Source organism: Poecilia reticulata, chromosome 11 (genome assembly GCF_904066995.2).
Source record: "Poecilia reticulata chromosome 11, P_reticulata-male-v2, whole genome shotgun sequence".
NCBI classification, from domain to species: Eukaryota; Metazoa; Chordata; class Actinopteri; order Cyprinodontiformes; family Poeciliidae; genus Poecilia; species Poecilia reticulata.
Genome location: NC_088840.1, coordinates 11,340,886 through 11,360,571, shown reverse-complemented (window position 1 = coordinate 11,360,571; position 19,686 = coordinate 11,340,886). Strand labels below are relative to the sequence as shown.

The following is a 19,686-nucleotide window of genomic DNA, read 5'->3' as shown; positions in this document are numbered from 1 at the left end:
AACATCAGCAACATCGCGAAGATCAGCATCATCAAGTAGGATGTGGCTGTAAAACATCCCAAAGCTTAGGGCATCTAGCAAGGTGCTGCTCAAACCATCATTTCAAAATGGAAAAAGTGTGGCACAAAAACCCAGACAAGTCAGAATGAGACCGCTGCCTGAAAACTGCTGGTATTTTGGGGTGTTGATGGTGGTGGGGGTGGGAGTGGGGGGAGTGGGGGAGGGGTGTTCCCACATTTAGACGGCACCACCAAGGCACTAAATGGCGCTGTTATTTTTTTTCATCTTGTCAAATGCAGGCGCTTTTGACCCTCATTTTCTACCTGATTGTAAATAGCAACCCATCTCTGTCTCCATATGAACAAACTGTTCATGCAACACATATATTCTTTATCAGAAATTGTGATAAGCTGAACAGGTTAAGTAGAACAACACAGCCCAATGCTACCCGCCATTGTTTTTGTTGCTATCTGCAGAGTAACAGAAAAGTTTCACTCCGAGACCTGGTTTGAAAAAAATGCCGGTGTGAGCGATTCCGGTCACTGGTGTTGTGCAAACGAACGGCCGGATCGCGACAAAAACGTCAACGGTTTATCTGAAGAACGATTCGGTGTATGCGCGCAGGGCCTAAACCCGATTCTGAATCTGTGGCAAGACTTGGAAAATTGTGTTCACAGACACTCTACCTAATGTCTTATTGAGCTTTTATGCAGGGAAGAATGTTAAAAAAAAAGTAGTTTGAGCTGTTCAAAGCTGGTGTGAAATTCCAGTAGTTTGTGACAAAATCTGAATAAAAATTCAAGAGGTTTGAATTGCATTTGCAAACCATCATTTATCTGTCACAGTCTCTTGAGTGGTTTGATGTTTGCCTCTCACCGGTTCTGTTTTGTTGGGCATCTCCTTTGGATGACTCGACACATCTGTGTTGACCTTGGCTCGGCGCCTTCTCACTCTGTCCCATCCCGGTGCTCAGTCCGGGACTGACTGATGTGTCTGAGATTGTTCCAGCGTCTGCTGCCTCCCTGAGCTGCGGAGAAAAAAAAGAAATCAGATATGTTCCCCATTTACATTCCCTCCACAGCCAGGAACACGATAAAGTGTAAAAATCATCCTCGGCAGCAGCGGTGAGGTCTTCAAATGTTTCACTTTGCAGAAAAAAAACAAGCTTGAATAAAGATGCGCGTCTTTACAAATGATGGCATTTTAAACGGAGGAAGTGCATCTGGAAAGTTCGCTGAAAGCTGCTCTGATCACAATTTCTCTGATTTCAAGTGCTGGTCTCTCTCCAAGTGTGTGACTCATTAAAATGTGTTTCGGATCACACAAAAGAAGTTAAGCAGCTGTTTTTTTTTCTCCTCCAAATGAATCATATCTTTGCCCTATTGTTTGCATTTGGAGGTAGAAGTAAAATGAAAAGGTGCTGTATGAAATGCTGATTCGATCGTGCTGCTCACTGAAGGATAAAGAACTTATATTGGTGTGACTTATCTTAATCTCACTTTTCTGGGGGGCGAAATCTAAGCCTCTCCCGAGTGCCAGGCTTATGCATTTGCATTTCATGAATTATTTGAAGAATTTAAATACTTTGCCAGGATCATGTCCAGCTTTTATCACAACTGAGGAGCTTCTTCAACCCGACTCTTTCCAGAGGAGCCAGAGTGACGTCCTTACCTCTCTTGATACAAAAAAAAGCTTGCAAAAGACGAAAAAAAAGAGATAAAAGTACCGTCAAAAACAGGATGTCCCATGTAGCAGTTTAGCAGCCGTACATATGATGTCACTCCAAGCATTGAAGTAAATGACGTCATACATACGACCACCAGGCTACCACCAATATCAGAAAAAGAAAAAATCTTCTTTCTCTTTTGAAAAAAAAACTCACGTCAGGCATTTCTTCCTTTATTACAGCGTCTTATTCCTCCTGAATTAAATAAAAACAGCATTTTAAACAACATAAAATTACAATCCACAGCAACATTTACATTCGATCAGAAGCAAAGCACCTGGAATGTTCCAATGTTGCACCCGATGTTGAAACAAGTTGTTAATTAAAACAGTGAAATTAAATTTATAGAGAGAGGGAGCTAGGTCCATAAAAAAAAAAACATTAAACAAAATTGAAATAATAACTGAAAAAGTCATTTATTTCCATTGTTCGGTTTAAAAAGAAAATTCGTGAAGTTATATATTAATTTTTTCTTTGTTCCTGTTAGTTTTAATGATTATTAATTTATCAGCAAGGATCTCGATATCTCACGATTGCTTTCCAACAGCTTGAGCTCTGAAGCGCTGACTCTAGCTGCAGTCCAGACCTAACAAATCTGCTCCAGTCTCAAATATCCTTTAAAGTTCTCCCAAGGCTAGGGTTATTCCTTCCACTCAACTTTCTATTAATATGCTTGGATAAAGCCCTCCCTCTGTGAACAGGTTTATCTTTATTGTTGACCTTTTGTCCTCCCTGTGGAGGGTGTCGGTGTCTGTCAGCTCAACATCTGTGAGTTCAGCAGTCTTCCCTATTAACGGTTAAGCCGTAACACAACATGTAATTTCTATTACAAAGCTGCTGTTTTCTTTTTTTTCTTTTTCTGAGAAGTTAAACTTTGGGTTTTTCACTTGCTGCGAGCTGTAATCGTTAAAACGACAGCTTCCATATCTTATTGTGTAACCCGTTCATCAGGACATCCGTGGCGTTTGATTGCACCACTCCCGTCAAGTTCCATTTTTTAAATGACGAAACACGGCAAAGTCATCCCTGCGTGATTTGTGGTTCTTCTGTGTGTTACACTGGGATGTTTTACTGACTAGAAAAGAGTCCATTAAGCTAATTAATGCCATTTCTCAAAGAGAACACATTATGACTCAACCCCATAGCGGCGGTGAAGGTTGAGCTGATAGAGCTGAAGATTTATTCAAGAAAAAAAAAAAGCTTTGAGCCAAATGAAGACAAGGCTTAATTTAATACATACTATTTACAATGCAACAACAACAACAAAAAAACATATCAAGAATAACATATATCTTTCTCAATTATCACTGGAAACATCTTTATTTGTATAGCAGCTATCAAACCATTTGTTGTCATTTTGACAATGCGTCCCAAAGCTTGAAGGCCTTCTTACCATCAACGACATTTACCATATCGAAATTATTAATATTACAACCAGTTAAAACAAATATATGCTGGACAAATTAGAAGATCAATTTAAACCTAACTCTTCCAGGGTTATGCACAATTTTGAGCTCAACTTATCTGTTGAGTTGCTGATTTTTTATTTTTGTTTTTTTTAAAACAACAGTGTCATCTTCAACTTCCTGATTTAATTCCACTAAACATTCTGAACACACATGCAGGTTTTCAGTTTTTCTAAATTCATTTGGATGTGGTCAGTTTTGGGAAAAATGGGGGCAAATTGTGAAATGGCCTACATGGCTCACAACACTGGGAGGAATGGCCCACAGGGACGACACCCTGTATTTTTAAGAAAAAAAGGAAAAAGACAGTAATTCATACCCCTGCTTTTTTTGCACATTTATTCTCTGAAATCTTAAGTTTTTATCGTGTAAAGTACGGTAAAAAAATGTGTTATTTATTCATTTTTTATGAACGCATTTTATCATCTGGTTCAAAATCTAAACTGTTCTACAGTTTAAACCTGAGCTCGACTTTTCAACACAAAACACATGGATACTTCATTTTACTTCTGATTTTGAAAAATAAACAAAAACGTAGAAAGAGGATGTTGGCTGTAAAAATTAAGAGATTAAATACAAACTTATTTGTTCGGAAAGCTGCAAATGGTGAATTTCTGCATGTGACTGATTTAGAATAAAAACAGGTGGAAATTGCCCATCCTGATAACAAGATGTTGAAAATAAGTTGGTTTATGCTACACCTTATAGACCTGTGCCTTTTCATAAGAACATCGGTGCATGACACAATTATGTAAACTGTTAAATTAATTATTGTGTAAGTTTTAATTACTAAATAAATTATGCCGCTTTACTTTTGTAGTCATTTCGCACTAAATAATCGTGATACAACAACATTTATTCCAATATATTTTGCAAAACAGAGGTGAGCATTTAATTAAAGCACAGATTTAATACCTTTTTTGTGCCTTCTCTTTGGTAACTGCGGAGTACTATTTTAATGACGATTTGGCTGCAATTAAGAGTTTCAAAATGCAATTTCTGTCCACAACACGAAAACAAATGAATGCGCCACAATCGCAGCATGGGAGTTTCTTTTCTTTTTTTTTTTTTTTTTTTTAAATCCGTGTCGATATCAGAACCTGTACGCCCAGGCACTACTCACACAAAAGCAACAAATGCACTCCCCCGAGTCATTCATCTTTCAGTTTCTCCAGCCAAGCTGAGCTAATTAAATAGCCCAAATCATAACGGTGAGTGGAAAGCAATCATGAGACATTGAGATTCTTGCTGATAAATGAAACCATCCGACCAAAACATATTGCATCTCCCTTTAATGGAAATTGAACGCTCTGCACATGTGCACGGGATATAAAATAGGAAGGGCTTTGAGGACTTTGCAAAGTTAAATAATGAGAGCCGAATGAAAGCTCACCACCAGAAGAGACCAAACAATCCACAAGGAGCCTGCACACCTCATATCGTCCGCACACAGGTAAGTCCCTGGAGGAAGAACAGAGAAGAGCGACACGTCAAACCTGTTAGAGAAATAATTTATCTGCAATGAGATGACTGAGAAAAAAACCCCAATGTTTTGTTATTTTTAAAATTTTATTTCAGATCTCTCTTGAGAGAAAACATCCACAGAACCAGTCATCAGAAATGGAAAATACTGCAGCAGAACGAATGCAGTTTTTGGAACATGTAACGCTTCTCTGTGTGCATCTAAAAAGCAGACACACACACACACACACACACACACACACACACACACACACACACACACACACACACACGCACACACACACACACACACACGCACACACACACACACACACACACACGCACACGCACACACACACACACACACACACACACGCACACACACACACACACACACGCACACCCACACACACACACACACACACACACGCACACACGCACACACGCACACACACGACATGTCGATCCATACATTTAAAGATAGCATCTCATAAGTCAAGGATGGTTGTAAAGGAACGAAGAAAAAGTCAGACGAAAATAGTTGGGCCCCAATAATCGTGTCCGGAGCCTCTGCTTCAGCAGAAACAGCAAAGGCATGTAGGCTGAGAATTCACCTCAGGACTTTCACTTTGGCTTACAGAGAACCTGCTGGAAGCCCCGCACTCCAGCATCTGAGCTCTGAGGACTGCCTACTCGCTCCAACGACCCGACGTGCAGACGGTTCAGCAGTCAGACATGGGTGAGCAAAGTCACAGAGTTATTGATAGTATTTCTCTTGGCAGCAGTGGCACGCTGATGGTAGGCTACTTAGCTTTAAGATGACAAATAAACCTGGTGCAGCATCTGCCAAGAATTCAAGGCCGAGGGTTTTCATCTGCAGCCAGGGTTTCTTTGAATGTTACGGTGTTTTCCTTTTGACTCTTTTGACATTTTCCTAAAATGCAAAATTGGACATGCTGATGGAAAAAATGTATCAAATGTAAAGTTTTTTTTTGTTTATTTATTTATTTAATTTTTTTGTATGTCTCAGTCTCAAGAAAATAAAATGAGTTTTCAAAAATCCTTTACAATATTCTTCTAACTGCTAGACATAATTTTATTTATTTATTTATTTTAAAAATGACATTTTGGGAAAGTAGATCCTTTCAACCAGTGATAGGTTTTTCCAAATTTTATCTAAAAATCACAAGTGAAATAATTTGAAAAATGTCTTTTAAACATAACAACATCAAATTACAACTGAAATTGTCCCAAGCAAATCTCCAAAGCTCACTGAAGACAACTGCAGGTATTTGTTTTAAAACAATGTTGCTAGTGTTTAATGACCATTTTTGAGACTTTTGTGAAGCTTTATGTTCTTTACCAGGACGATAAAAAAAAAAAAGATTAATTCCTGGGTATTTATTCCTAAAATTTGACATGAAACACTTTCAAATTTTGCAGAACTAGCATTACATACATCGGCGTAATTAATAATAATAAAAAAAGAATCAATCAAGTTTTAACAATGCATTTAAACTCATCTCTATTCATTCCAATATTGCACACAGATATTAATCTACAGCACAGTAATTTTAAACAGACAGGCTGCGATGGACTCGTGTTAGTGCTGAATCAGAGAGGGACAAATAATAGGCTTGGGTACATGAGTACGATCTGCGCAGAACCAATTAACGGAGCTCCAAGCACAACTAATGGCGCTCACATTTGTGTTTGACTTTTTTAGTTACACAGGTAATCAAGAGTTAATAAGACGCAAACAGCAGCAGGTTGAGCTCTATTTGGCATAGTGCATGATGGGAAATGTGTCCTTTCACCTTCTCAAAAGAGTTTTTAGCTGCCTCTCTTTACCAGCTTCCTGAGCCAGACAAAAGAACGACACCGTTTACGCCTAGAACTACTTAATGAGATAGATTTTGAAAACAGGAACGAGACCCCCATTTCACTCAGCGTCCGAACTATGAAATTGCTCATGATTTATATTCATGATCGTTTCAGTGACTGCAATCATAAACCACAACCGATCTTCAGGCCAAAACAAAACTTTAATCATAAGACCAAAAGTAATTCAGCGTGTTACAAAAGATCAGAGAGCCATAGAGAGAAACTGATATATAACGATAACACATAAGGAATATTTAGTGCTTATCTTTTTTTAAATTAAGTATTTAGTAAGATGCCACTACCTCAGCTATCCTCACTCCTGGACAATCTCTCACTGAGACTGCAGCACCTTCCTCCATGCTGCTGTCACTTTTATCAACAAGCGACACACACAACGACACACATTTTTCAGTTGCAGCCATCAGGGTGTGCAATGATATCAGTGCCACCTCTATCTGAGTGCAGTCAACCTTTAAAGTTAATTTCCTGTTTGGACTCAATACAGTAAATGCTTGTTTATGTCTAGTGATGTTCTCTATCATTGGATTTAAATATTCTGTTCAGTTTGGTCTCACGCGGACAGATGAAAATTATCTTGTGGCTGAATTACGGAGCTAAGTGTTATAATGGTTTGCAATTACAGCCACCACAAAGAGTACCTGTAAGGGGGGATAAATCCTGCGCTTGGCAACAGTAAAAAACTATGTCTCCTATACTTTTGAGCAATTACTTATTTTCTAAAGGTGTCAAGCACCTAAACAGTAAATTTAAAAAGGCTGAGCTCAGGCTGCCGCACTGAGGGCATCAGGTCTTTGCTTTGGTGGTGGCAGAATTGTAAAGTCAGCCTCTGTTGGGTTCCGACGTTGGTTGCTATTAAATCCGTTTTTTTGTTTTTGGTTCTTAGTTTGCAAATGAAAAACCCACTTTGATATTTTTTATTAAAGTTACCGCTGATTACAACGTTCAAAATGGACGCCAATCCCCCCTCTGAATTTGTGTTGTTCAGACGTAAGACAACAACAGTGGCCTTTAACTCAATAGTCGGATATCGAAAAGTTGCTATGACCACAATGAACCGTGTGCTTGCATCCGAATGTTGGTCAGAGGTGGCAGAGGTTGACGAGACGAGTGACACAAGCATTACTCTCAGCGTTGTTGTTGTTGTTTAGGCTAAATTTGAAGGGGACCTTTAGTCAAATTTGAAGCATAATACTTTTTGGGGGGGCTAAATACAAACCAAGGCTGGTCAGCTTTAAATAGTCACAGAAAATAATTGCTCCGTACCTACAGATAGCACAAACAGCCGTTCACTCGCACATTTGTACCGAAGTGCAGCTTAGAGTCGCCTCTGAAAATCCCTTTAATGGTCACAAAAGGTGAGCTCCATGTTGTTCAGTGGTGATGTAAGAAAAATACACATTTTAAATGCTTTGCTCCATACTCGCTTTGAATCAGATTTCTTGACATTAAAGATCTGCCACAAAAGTCTCACTGATGCATCTGTGTTCAAAGTTTATGTAATTTATTATTAATAATTATGGGTGCAGCAGTAAATAATAGTCATGTTTTTTTTATAAATCAAAACCTTATAAAATCTGGATTTCATTCATTCACCATACATCAAAATAATTTTTATTCTACTCACTTACTTTTAAAATAAAATATGAATATATTTTAAGATATTTTAATAATCTTTATCCAGTTTGCCATGCATGCATGGTTTAATTGTGTGTTATTACGATTTATTTTTGCCTTCTGTCTGCAGTTACAAACATGCAAGTTTTCAAGGTCCTGAATGTCTTTATCAGGGATTAGTATCTTTATCTAAAAAATTAAGAAGCACAGAACATTTCACCATCACAGCACAAGTTCATGTTCTTTACTAAAGAATCTGCTTCTCACTTGGAACAAGTTCAGGACAAGCTTCACACAGTAGCTCCACATGTGACCTCTAACACAGATCATACGGCTGTTAATGGGTGAATAATATCTAAAATACCCCCCCTACACACACACGCACACACACACTCCCAACCCATCCCACAGAGACGATGAGCTAAAACAACATAAGGCCACAGAGCAAAGTAAACCAACGCTAAGCACTAAAAGCCACTGAAGAAGGAGAAGGTGAATTGTTTACAACAGGGATTTGTAAAAGTCTGCTTTAAAATGAATTACCACTTAGACCCCATGCCACTTTGAAATTCCTGTATGATTACTGACTAACTAAATAGATATTGTGGATTATTGAAATAAAATGTTGACAGTTTAGCTTTCAGCACGAAATGATAAAACCTTAAGCTAACATGGAGTTCTGAAGCATTTTTGTCACAAGAAATTTAAATCTGTCATTGTATAATAATCCCTGTTCTCTCTCTCTCTCATGGTCATCCATGACTGAAACTGTTTGGAAATAATTTTGATAATGTGACAAAAGGCAGTGAAAGGCTTTTCAGAAATAATCGTGGATTGGGTACCAGTCCATCACTTTTAAGATAACATTAACAACAAATATTTGAAGCATACTACAACAGTCAACTAAAGTAAGCATCAGAATGGCTGTAGTTATTTAATGTATGGAATTATTGTTTACCTTGTAAATATTACATGGATGTCTGCATACAACAAAACTAAGTATTTATAATTACTTTTGGACATGATGCTTTGTTTAAAGTACCTAACGGTGGTAGATAACTACCATAAACTACTTCATAAGACTTTTGTATTTAAGTTTTGAGTTTCAGCTTTTGACTTTTTTTTTTCTTTCATCTGTCATTAATTCATCAGTCTGGTAACATCAGACAGGATAAGACTGCTTGTCTATCTTTTAGGTAGCGGTCGCATGCGCCAGAGATCAGTGATGGAGGAGGTGCCGGCTGAATCAGATTTTCTGTGGATTTCCCACTGATTCAACACATACAAGCTCTGGCTCAGCAGCCATTAGATCTGCAGCCACAAACGAGTTGCGTTACCGATCCCAGATCAGGAGGATTTGCTTGACCAACGGACACATTTCAGATCTTAACCACAGACAGCTGGTACGTAAATTTCTCCTGAACAGAAACATGTTTGCACTATTCTTCAAATTACATGATCAAACAACAATGTCAACAGCGTATAATTAAGAACTATTTAAAACAAGGCATACAGGTACTGGTGTGAGCCATTGCTTCCCAATTATCTTATTTGTAAATTTCTCAATGGAATTATATTATTTTCTTTTTCTTTTTCGAATTACTACAGGCCAAATTAATTTAATCTCAAATGTTTGCAGATTATCAACGGTAATCAATAAAAATTTCTTACTGTGAAAACAAAAAGACTATCTAAAATGTTATCTAAAATATGTATGTTTAAATAAAATCGTATGTGATCTTAAAATTAAATATTTATAATATAAATATTAAAATATGACCTAGGTATGAATCGACCTTGATTCATATCTATGAATTTTAATTTTAAATCATCTAATCAAATCAAAACAAATCAAATCAAAAATTTTATTTGTATAGCACATTTCAGCAGCAAGGCATTTCGAAGTGCTTTACATCATTAAAAACAAAAACATAGAGTCATGTAACGTTGAATAAACAATATTCAATTAATCTAAGCATCTGAGTAATGTTTCAATTAATAATAAATTAATAAACGGTGCTGCCATCTTCCCATTCTACTGAAAAGCAAGGCAGCGTACTCATTCAACATTTAATGCTTCTTAAAGTACTCAAATTTGAACCAAAAAGGTTTGTCAAACATTTTATTTGGTTGTATTGCACGACAAATTCATGTCATTATGTAGGTAGGAAAATCTCGTAATGTTTTCCTTCAATCACTAAATTTGTATACAAGTCAAGTTCATGACAAGTTTGTCCAACGGATTAGTCTTCTGGGTCGGTGTTGAGCTCCAGGCGATGGAGATGAAACCCCTGCTGCTGCCACAGGATTAGATATATTGTGACTCACTGGAGAGCAGGTAACAGGTTGAATTGCATTTTTTTTGTAAAATCAAGGTATAAAATCTTGTGCTTTATCTAGAAAAAAAAATCACTTTAGTGGGTCAATAAGTATAAAGTTTTTTTTTTTCCTAATAACTAAATTCAATCTGGAGAAAGAAAGCTGTTACGACCGGCGTCGTAAGGTTAATTACATCAACATTTGTGTACCGGTACCCGTCCCTGATTGGCTTTCCAGAAGACGACGGAAATGTCTAATTGGCTGCTTCCCGGAGGTGACGAACATAAAGGCTGCTGAAGCGGACTTCCTGATCCTCGACTCATCTCCACCGTCCACCCTCCTTTCCTTTGTTCACCTGCGCTAGAGTTGTGGAGTGTAGGAGTGAGCTGCCGTTTATGTTTCCTCAGTTTTCTCATGTTTTTCATAGGAAGGTAAGTTTTTGTCCTTTGGTTCATTTACTTTCGATTAGGTAAGTTTCTGTTACTATTAAGATAGTTTTCTTTTGTTTGTTGTTTTCGGCGATAGCTCACTCTGAAGCCAAATACTCAATTTGTAACATCTTTATCAAGAATACACCTTTTTAAAATAAATAATAATTATCAACTGTTCAACTTCGTGTGTGTCGGTTGTTGAGATCAGAGGAGGATGGATCCTTCATGTTGCGACCTGGCCACCCCTAGACTGGTCATAACAAAGCGATTAAAAGAGTTTAATGACAAAATGAACATAAAAATAAAGTCCTTTGGCATTCAGGCCCCGGCCGGGGACGTCGAGCTGCACTTCGATAAGCTCGATGAACATTCCTGATGCAGCATAGAAATGTAGACCCCCCGGGGCCTGTACTGCTGGCAGCGGTCGGAGGAGGATGAGGTCTGAGAGCCGGGAGCAGAAGGTGGAGATTGGGCGGAGGTGGGTTGATCGCAGCTGGTGAGCAGAAGAGGCCATGGGTGAAGGTCCTTTTGAACTGGAGCCCAAACGATGATTGGCTGGAGCGAGGCTTGGACCGGCGATAGGTCCAGGTTGCAGAGAGGGAGGCGCTGATTGATGAGGCAGGTGCGACGAGAGTCTTCCAGACTGAACTTTTGTCAAGACTCCATTAATCTGAGGCTAAAAGTAATCAAAAATTATGACGATTACCACTTGTTTAAAATGAGCTTTTCACTTTCTTTTCTCCTGACCTGTAGATTTTGTTCTATGCACTTCTCACCCCATTGATACATTTCCAACTATCCAAGACAAATGCCCTGATTTTGACATTAATCTGATAATCGCTTGATTAAATGGGGCAAGTACATATTTTCAACCTATTTGTCACCCCTGTATAAGGTGCTGCGATGAGTTTTTTTTTGGGGTTCTTTTTCCGTTTGTGCAAAATCCAGATGGATAATCACACGCTAAGCTTGTGGGTTGCTGTGAATCACTTTGTCGAGAGGCCGTGTTTGTTTGAAGGTTGAGGGGAAACAGATAAAACGAAGAAAGCAGCAAAAGATCTGCATCTCGACTCGCTCTTGCTTTTATCGCTTCGGCTTAAGAATACCAAATACTGTTCTTTCCAATTAAGGTAAAAGAGAAGAGAGCTTGTGTTGTTTTCTCTCTGCTTCTCTTCAAGCAAACCTAGCTTTTCTCAGCCTTCTCATTTCCTCTCTGGTCTATTTTTACCTCCATATATCTTTTACTACTATAATCTATTTCCCCCCTCACCTCATTTTCCCTGCATCTCCCTCATCTACTCCCTCCTGTCTTCACTCCAGCTCCCTCTTCTCCCGGCATTCCCTCCCTTTTTCTACAATCTGCCCGTCTAAAAGCTCTGCGTTCCTTCACAGTACACTTACTTTTTCCTTCTTATTTTCGGCAGCGTTTTCTAGACTCGTCTTCCTGCTGAGACTCTGTTGGAGGATTCCAGCAGACCGAGCAGTGAGCACATCCTTTAAATAGGTCCTTACTGCCATATATTGTCTTCAGCCCTTCTTTCCGGGTTTCCCCTTGGTTATATGTCCTACACAGGATAACCCTAAAGCATAGAATGAAATGTGGTTTTCCCTTTCTATAATTCATACCTTGGATAACATTCAATAAGATTTTTAGGTTAGTTTGGACTTTCATGTTTTTGTACATTTATTGCTAGTCATGTTTAATCACAAAAACAAGAATAGCCTGCTTCTTCTCCACATGAAATAATCCCTCACTTTCCAAAAAGGAATATTAACCTCCAACATGTTTGAGATACTCCTCCGCTCTTTTTACTGACAGTAGAAATATAATCATTGACATTAAAGCCTATGAATGAAATGTGTTTTTACTGCAGTAGCATAACGTCACTCTTGAAAATGTATCTGTTCCAAAGCAATCTTGCTACCACAAATGATGGTAAGGTTGGTTAAAAAAAAAAAAAAAAGCTCACTTTTAGTCAACTACACAGAGTAACGGGATATTCAAGTCACCATAACAACCATTAGGTGCTTTCTAAATATTTTTTTGAAAGGCATGTCAGCAAAAAAAACAAACAAAAAAAACAAATACCTCTCCTACCAAAGAAAAAAGCGTGGAGTCTGTAAAAATCTACTGAGATTTTATCTGGAGTTGGTTGCTTTGGTCAGATTAGATTCATGATCACCTTCAGGGCAGCACACACACCCGGTGGGATTGATGAGTAATAAAGGATCAATATGTCCTGTCCCTATTAAGTATGATGGAGGATCTGTGATACTGAGGGCCTGTTTGTCTGAGAACATTGGTGTTGATCCTATCAGTGTAATTGCTTTCTCAGCATGTCTCCAGGTTCTGCAGAGGTTTGGCAATTTACTCATTTGATTCTGGCACCAAATAAGGGAAGCCTCTACAATATGAAGCACATTGGTCTTGGCGTTATGTAATTTGTCCCAAGTAGTCCAGTGGGGTTGTGCAAGGAGGCCTAGTCAAAGATCCCCTTTTCTGTCAACTCCAACTGGAGCGTGAGAAATCAGTCCTGTGATCTTGGCTGTAGATGAGCACCAGTCGACAGTCATTGTAACGTTGGTTCTTTTTTAAATGGGCTTTTCTTTACTAAATCAGAATACCGCAAAGTATGTTGTGTGTCGGGGAGGGAGTGGAGGAGGAGGAATAAGAAGGGTTCGGTGAATGCGCATATGAAACTGGGGGATTCGGTACCTCAAAAAAGGTTAAGAGCCACTGGATTAGAAACTTCACAAGGTTTAAAATCCTCCTAAGAAACTGATAAGACGTGTGAAAGCAAGTGAAATATATATTTTTTATCTTTATGATGACTCCCCCAAAATGTCAACATTTTCACAACTGCTGTGATTTAATGCATTGGGTTGGGTGTCTGTTTTATTTCAATTTTTTTATTATTATTTTTGTTATATGTTGTAAAAAAAATAAAGTTAGAAGCATGAAACTGCACTCATTTCAGATAATTACAAGCAACACATCTTTTGCAATGCTGCAGAAATATGATTCACTCTGTGCTAATTGCCTTGAGTAACATGTCGCAAAGTTGCTCCTTTTGAACTCGTCGACTCTTTATAGCCAAACCGTCTAAATTGGACGATGAGGAGACGGGGAGACGGGGAGACAAGGAGACGAAGAGACGTCGTTACCAGCGACAGTATCGTGTTGCAGCGAGGGAAGTCGTCTTTTGTCCGCCCGCCAGACAACCAACGAATGTGGAGAAATTTAACGGGTGTGAGACCAAACAGGTTCTGACAGTGCAACTCATCTTCATAATGAGTAAACAAATTACGATGCAACTGAATACACAAACAGCCAGCGCACTGTCTGAACTGATTAGACTGTCGTCGTTTGCCACATAATCTCATCTATCTTCAAGAGTTTGCGATTTGTAATTGCTTGCAAAAAAAAAAAATAGAATAAAAAAAAGTTGTATTTGTTACTATCAAATTAATAATTTATTTACTGGTGCAAGGTCTCACCAGTAATAATAACGCATGGGGACCTTGAGTGCTCCGGTGTGCCAGATGTTCATGATGATACTCCTTCTATTAAAGCAGAGTCTCCCAAGCTATAGGCAGAGAAGTTGATTTATTCTCAATCTCTAAAGGCCTGACATGATCCCACACACTTCCCTTGCTCGGCCAGAAAGAAATGAAATGAGCAAGCAGGGCGGGGAGGAGGGATTATGAAGGCAGATTAATAATGGAAACATAGACTGCGAAACTAAAAGCCCCTTCCGGGTGTCTTTCCAACGCGGCGACTGTGGTTGAGTGGAAAGTGGCTGTTTTGCATTTGGAGGATTGGTGGTTTGATCCTCAGCCCCACCGCATGTAGAAGAGTCCTTGGGTAAGACACTAAACCCCCCACTTGGGCCTTAAAATAATTACGGGTGTGTAATTGTGCAGATGAAATAAATGCAAGCATTCACTGGCCACTTTATTAGGTAGACCAGTTCAATGACACATGCAAATCTACTAATGCCTAGAACGCACAGCGTCCCCTGTGCGTTCTAGGCATTAAGATAATGACAGAGATTTCACCTCTAATGTCAGAATCGGGAAGAGATGGGAATTTAAGTGACGCCAAATGTTGCCAGTCGTTCTGGTCTGAGTGCTTCAGAAACTGCTGATCCGCAGGGATTCTCGTGGACGAGCCCATCTCTGGGCTTTACAGAGAAAAGTCAGAAAAAGAGAAAGTTAATACGTGTTGATGTCTATGTTTTGGGAAGAATGGGCAGATCGATTCAGAAAGCTCAAATAACTACTTGTTGCAGTCAAGTAAAGCGCCGTCTCTGAACGCCCAACAAATAAGACGGCGGCAGAAAGTCACACCATGCGCCACTCCTGTTGGCGAAGGACAGGAAACAGGGCAGGATTGTCAATACTGGATGAATCAGTTTCTGCATTAAATGGTGTAAAGATCACGAATCGAAATTGGCAAATCTGAGTCTAAAACGGGAAAAGCAGATACTGATATCAGCTAGAAAAAGCCTGATCTGTGCATTTCTAGTTTAAGTCATTTTAATAAGATGATAAAGGAAGTGGAGCGACCGGAGGTTCCTTTAGCTGTTTGACGGCTGCCTGAAGCAGATTAATAATATTTTAAGACAGTTCATTGGAAATACTTGTCAGGAAAAAAACATGTTTTTAAAGCCGTTGATGTCTGATTGGTTTTCTCAGCAGATAACCATCAACTTGTGTAACTTTCTAAACATTATACACTTGAATGCTCATAGTTGGCAATATAGTATCTGTAATGATCAACATGTTATACTTCAGCAGCATTAAAAAAATAACTTTTTCTATTACATTTTCTATAAAATCTACTCCATCATGTCATATATTTTCCTTTGACGTTTTGTGGAAATATCTTGAAGCCATGATATTTTGGCCAATGTTATCATATTGTAAAACAAAAAACAAAACAAAAAAACTCAAACTGCTTAGAATGACTGAAAAGCACACTACAAGAAACCTTTATGAACCCAAATTAGATCAAAATGGGCTAAATCGACTGTATGTAGTGGATCATTCAGCAGATTTTCAGGCACATAAATTTAATCCGCTGCCCACTTGTCTGCTCTGAGGCATGTTCCCTCCCTCCTTCCACTTTTCTCCCACCTGGCATTAAACGTCTTCCTAGCACTAAAAGCATATATCACGTAATATTTGGAGTCGTTCAGTGTTGGCCAGGCAGACTGATCGGAGCCATCTAACCATTTCCTTCCCTGGGCTTAGCTGTGACAACATGGAACAAATTGTAGCCCTTCTGAATCACTCCGCAGCCCCAACAACTTAAGCGCTGGAGGACAGCTGTGGTGAGCAGCGTTGGGAGTGCCATGCATCTTAAACATGTTGGAGTCAGCATCTCAAAGTGAAAATATGTGTATTTGCAAGGTCTTCCAAAATTCTTTTTTTTTTGTCAGGTTGTGTACTGTTTTCCTGCTACAGACAAAAAAAGAAGAAAAGTGCAATCTTTGTTTATGTGTGGGTAATTTTCTGTTGGGGAATCTACTTAATACCTCCAGATCAAAGAAGAAGAAGAAGAAGATGGACTTTGGCCGCTGAGAAACTCTTGTGTCAATTTAAACCAATTACGACTGCGGCTACACTAACATGATTTCAGGGCAAAACACCAAAACTCTAATTTGACACACAAAAAAAACAGCTACAACTCTTCCTATACAGACAACATTACAAAAAAAATGTAGCAATCAGAAGTGAAACATTGTCAGTTGTGCAGACGCTCGAGCAAACAAAAGAGCGACGCTGATGATGATCAGAGGTTACATAACTCCAGCTGATTTGCATGCAGGTTATTAATTTACTCTAAAATCTGTGTGTCTCAAGGGTTCCTGCTGACAAAGGTCTGGCTTTTTGGTTCAGTGGCCTGTGAAGCACATCTTTGTGATCCTGAAATGTCCCGCAAACTCTCTGCCCCAAGGCGGGAAGCTGCACAAATAAGAGAAGTTTCTACAGTTTTGGAAAAGTGTCCGACCCCCTTGAACTTTTTCCACATTTAATTTACATTTCTGAGTTTTACCACACATAAAAACAGTTCTGTCCCGACTTTGAGTCTAAAACAAATTGCAAGAACGACCGAACAAGGGTTGCAAGAACAGAATAATTTGCCAATTTGGTCTTGAAACCCGGGGGAGGAGGGACAGCAAATTCTTGTAGGATGTGTGCAGCATCTGTACAGCTGTTCTGCGAAGGTCTCAGAGGTTTCATGGAGAACATTAGTGAGTGAACGGTGGTAACTGCGTTAGTTGTAGAGAAATCTCCAGCAGGAGTTTATAAAACCAAGATTTACTCTTTCTAATCTGAAAACTGAAAGAGTGAGACACGACTGCAGGTGGCACACAAGGCGCAGTTTTCTATGGAAGCTAACCGGGCAAGGAGAACTTTATGAGGAGAAGCGGCGAAGGAGCTCGTGGTCACTTTGGAGGAGCTGCAGAGATCCACTGACAACTTTCTCCACAAGTCCGGTCTTCACAGAAGAGCAGCAAAATGAAATCAATTGTTCAAAACAAAAGCGTGAGTACTGATCAAAGTTTGTGTTGGTCTTTCACTTACAATTCTGACTTTAAAAAACGCATATGGCGGTTGTAACGGGGCAACATTTGAAACACTTTGGTGGTATCAAGCCACCACAGAGCTCCTGATCATATTATCTTCACTTTTGCTATAGGATGCATCTTGATTTCACATTGCCGCACAAGATGTTGTCATTTCCAATAAGAAAAAAATGCAACTCAAACGTGTTTGCAGAACTTTCAAACATGTCATATTAGTCACTGATTAATAATCCACCCCGAGGACAGCAGTAAACAAAAGACTTTGTTTATAAAGGCGAGCTTTGCTGGGACAAATGAGCTGGTCCCTCTGTGGCGGTGACATCTTTCTTCTATTTTTCTGTTTACGCCCTGATACAATTAACCGGAACTCAGGCGCTTGCCGACATCTGGGAGTAAATGGAAGGTATTTTTCGGGGATAAGAGACTTTTCATTCGGCACCCTCTCCTCTCCTCTCCTCACCTTTTTCATTTCCTCTCAACTTTCACCGACTGGCGCATCTCGTCTGTCACCCAACCCGGTGAGACTTTTGTACGTCTCATTTCCTAAAATGAAACCATAGAGGACAGGCGGCAAATGCCGGATGACCTATACGCCAGTGTTGGGTTCAGTGACACGGCGAGGAAAACTCATTTTATCTCAAAACACGCGGTCAAAGAAATGAAAATATCGAAGAAGTGCAATCATTGGATTTTTTTTTTTTCTGATTTTCTGAGTTTTTGAGCCTTAACGTGAAAGGTTAAAAAAAATTAAATAAAATATCATTCTGAGGTGGCCAAAAAAATATAACCCGATAGTAGGGATCATCTACAAGGCAGGTTATTTGTTATCTGACCAGGCTGAAGAACACAGTGTTGATATTTCCTGTCCAGATGTCCAGCTGGCGGATGCAGTTGATTGGAGGCCAGCCCCGACCTAACCTCGAACTTGCCGCTTATCAGGGACAATAAGGTTTCCTATAGATTCTCACTCTGCAGAAACAAATGTGAAGGTTAGTGCACTGCGACTGTGTTGTTCCACAACCACAGTTACTGTCTGCAGTTTATCGCTGCCTTTTGGATATTAAGTACCTCTGTTTTATGTGCCTCTGACCGAATAATTTTGGTAAAAGTGGTCAATGGCGAACATCAATGAAACTGTCATCACTTCCATTGACACCTCTTATTAGTCGCTACTGAATCCTTTAAGAAACTCTGCGCAGAATAACAAGAAGTCCTTTTTGCAGTTTGATTCATGGGTCCCAAATTGCAAATGAAGATGTACGAGTACTTTGATAAAGAGCCCCATGTCCAGCGCCACGACAACCACACTTTGCAGTGCATTAAAAACATTGGTTTGTGGGATAGACTTAGACAGAGCAACATCTAGCAGCAAAGTGGAAAGAAAGTGATGTATGGTTATAAAATCTTTATCAGTACTTCGCAGAAACAACTTTTTGCGGCAATCACAGAAATCTATTTTATCAGCTTTGTACATCCAGTAACTGAAATTATTGCTAATTTTTATTTATTTATTGATAATGTGCTCAAGCACTGGGAGAGGTGATATAAGCCTTCCTAGTTGAATTTAGGTTTGGACTTGGACGTAAACATAACATCTCCAACTCTCAGCGTTGCTTTGTTCTGTTTTTCCAGTTTCCAACAGGTTTTTCTCCCGTGATCGCCCTACGTTTAGCTCCAATCATGTACCCTCTGAACTCAGCTACAGAAAACAACAACGTCCCTCTTGCATGACTCTTCCGCCACCATGTTCCAACATTGGCATGGCGTGAAGTACGCGATTTTGCGCCACCCGCTGTGTTTTGCTCGAAGGCCAGATTGTTCAATATCACCAGAGCACATTTATCCAAATGTCTGCTGTGACCTCCACACTTGGCTTGTAGCAAACTGTTAGCAGGAAGTCTAATGACTTTCCTTTAACAATGGCTTTCTTCTTCCCCGCTCCAGATTTGCGGAGCGCAAGGTGTTGACAGATTCTCCCACATAAAATCTGGATGCCTTCTGCTCCTCCACAGAGCTACTGATGGCCGCTTGGCTGCTCCTTTGATTGATGCTCTTCTTGCCCGGCCAGACGCGTCAGGCGGACACCGCTTTCTTAGTCGTTTTGAAGCAGGGAAATTTTCCACTTACAAGGAGATTCTGCAGGCAGCTAATTGCTCTCACTTTCATTA

At 39.5% G+C, this 19,686-nt stretch overlaps 1 protein-coding gene across 2 annotated transcripts in view; it reads right to left on the bottom strand.

The window, feature by feature from the left end:
* The window catches only part of calcr (calcitonin receptor), a 67,670-nt gene that overhangs the window by 28,919 nt on the left and 19,065 nt on the right, over positions 1 to 19,686 (bottom strand). Inside the window, exons 2-3 of one of the 2 annotated variants that reach the window (XM_008421736.3) lie at positions 4,586 to 4,653; positions 877 to 1,027 (exon numbers count right to left, since the gene is read on the bottom strand). In XM_008421736.3, the coding sequence (XP_008419958.1) occupies positions 877 to 1,027; positions 4,586 to 4,630 (196 nt within the window). In that variant the 5' untranslated portion in view covers positions 4,631 to 4,653. The remainder of the gene's footprint in view (positions 1 to 876; positions 1,028 to 4,585; positions 4,654 to 19,686) is intronic. The other variant, XM_081612976.1, reaches the window with a different exon arrangement.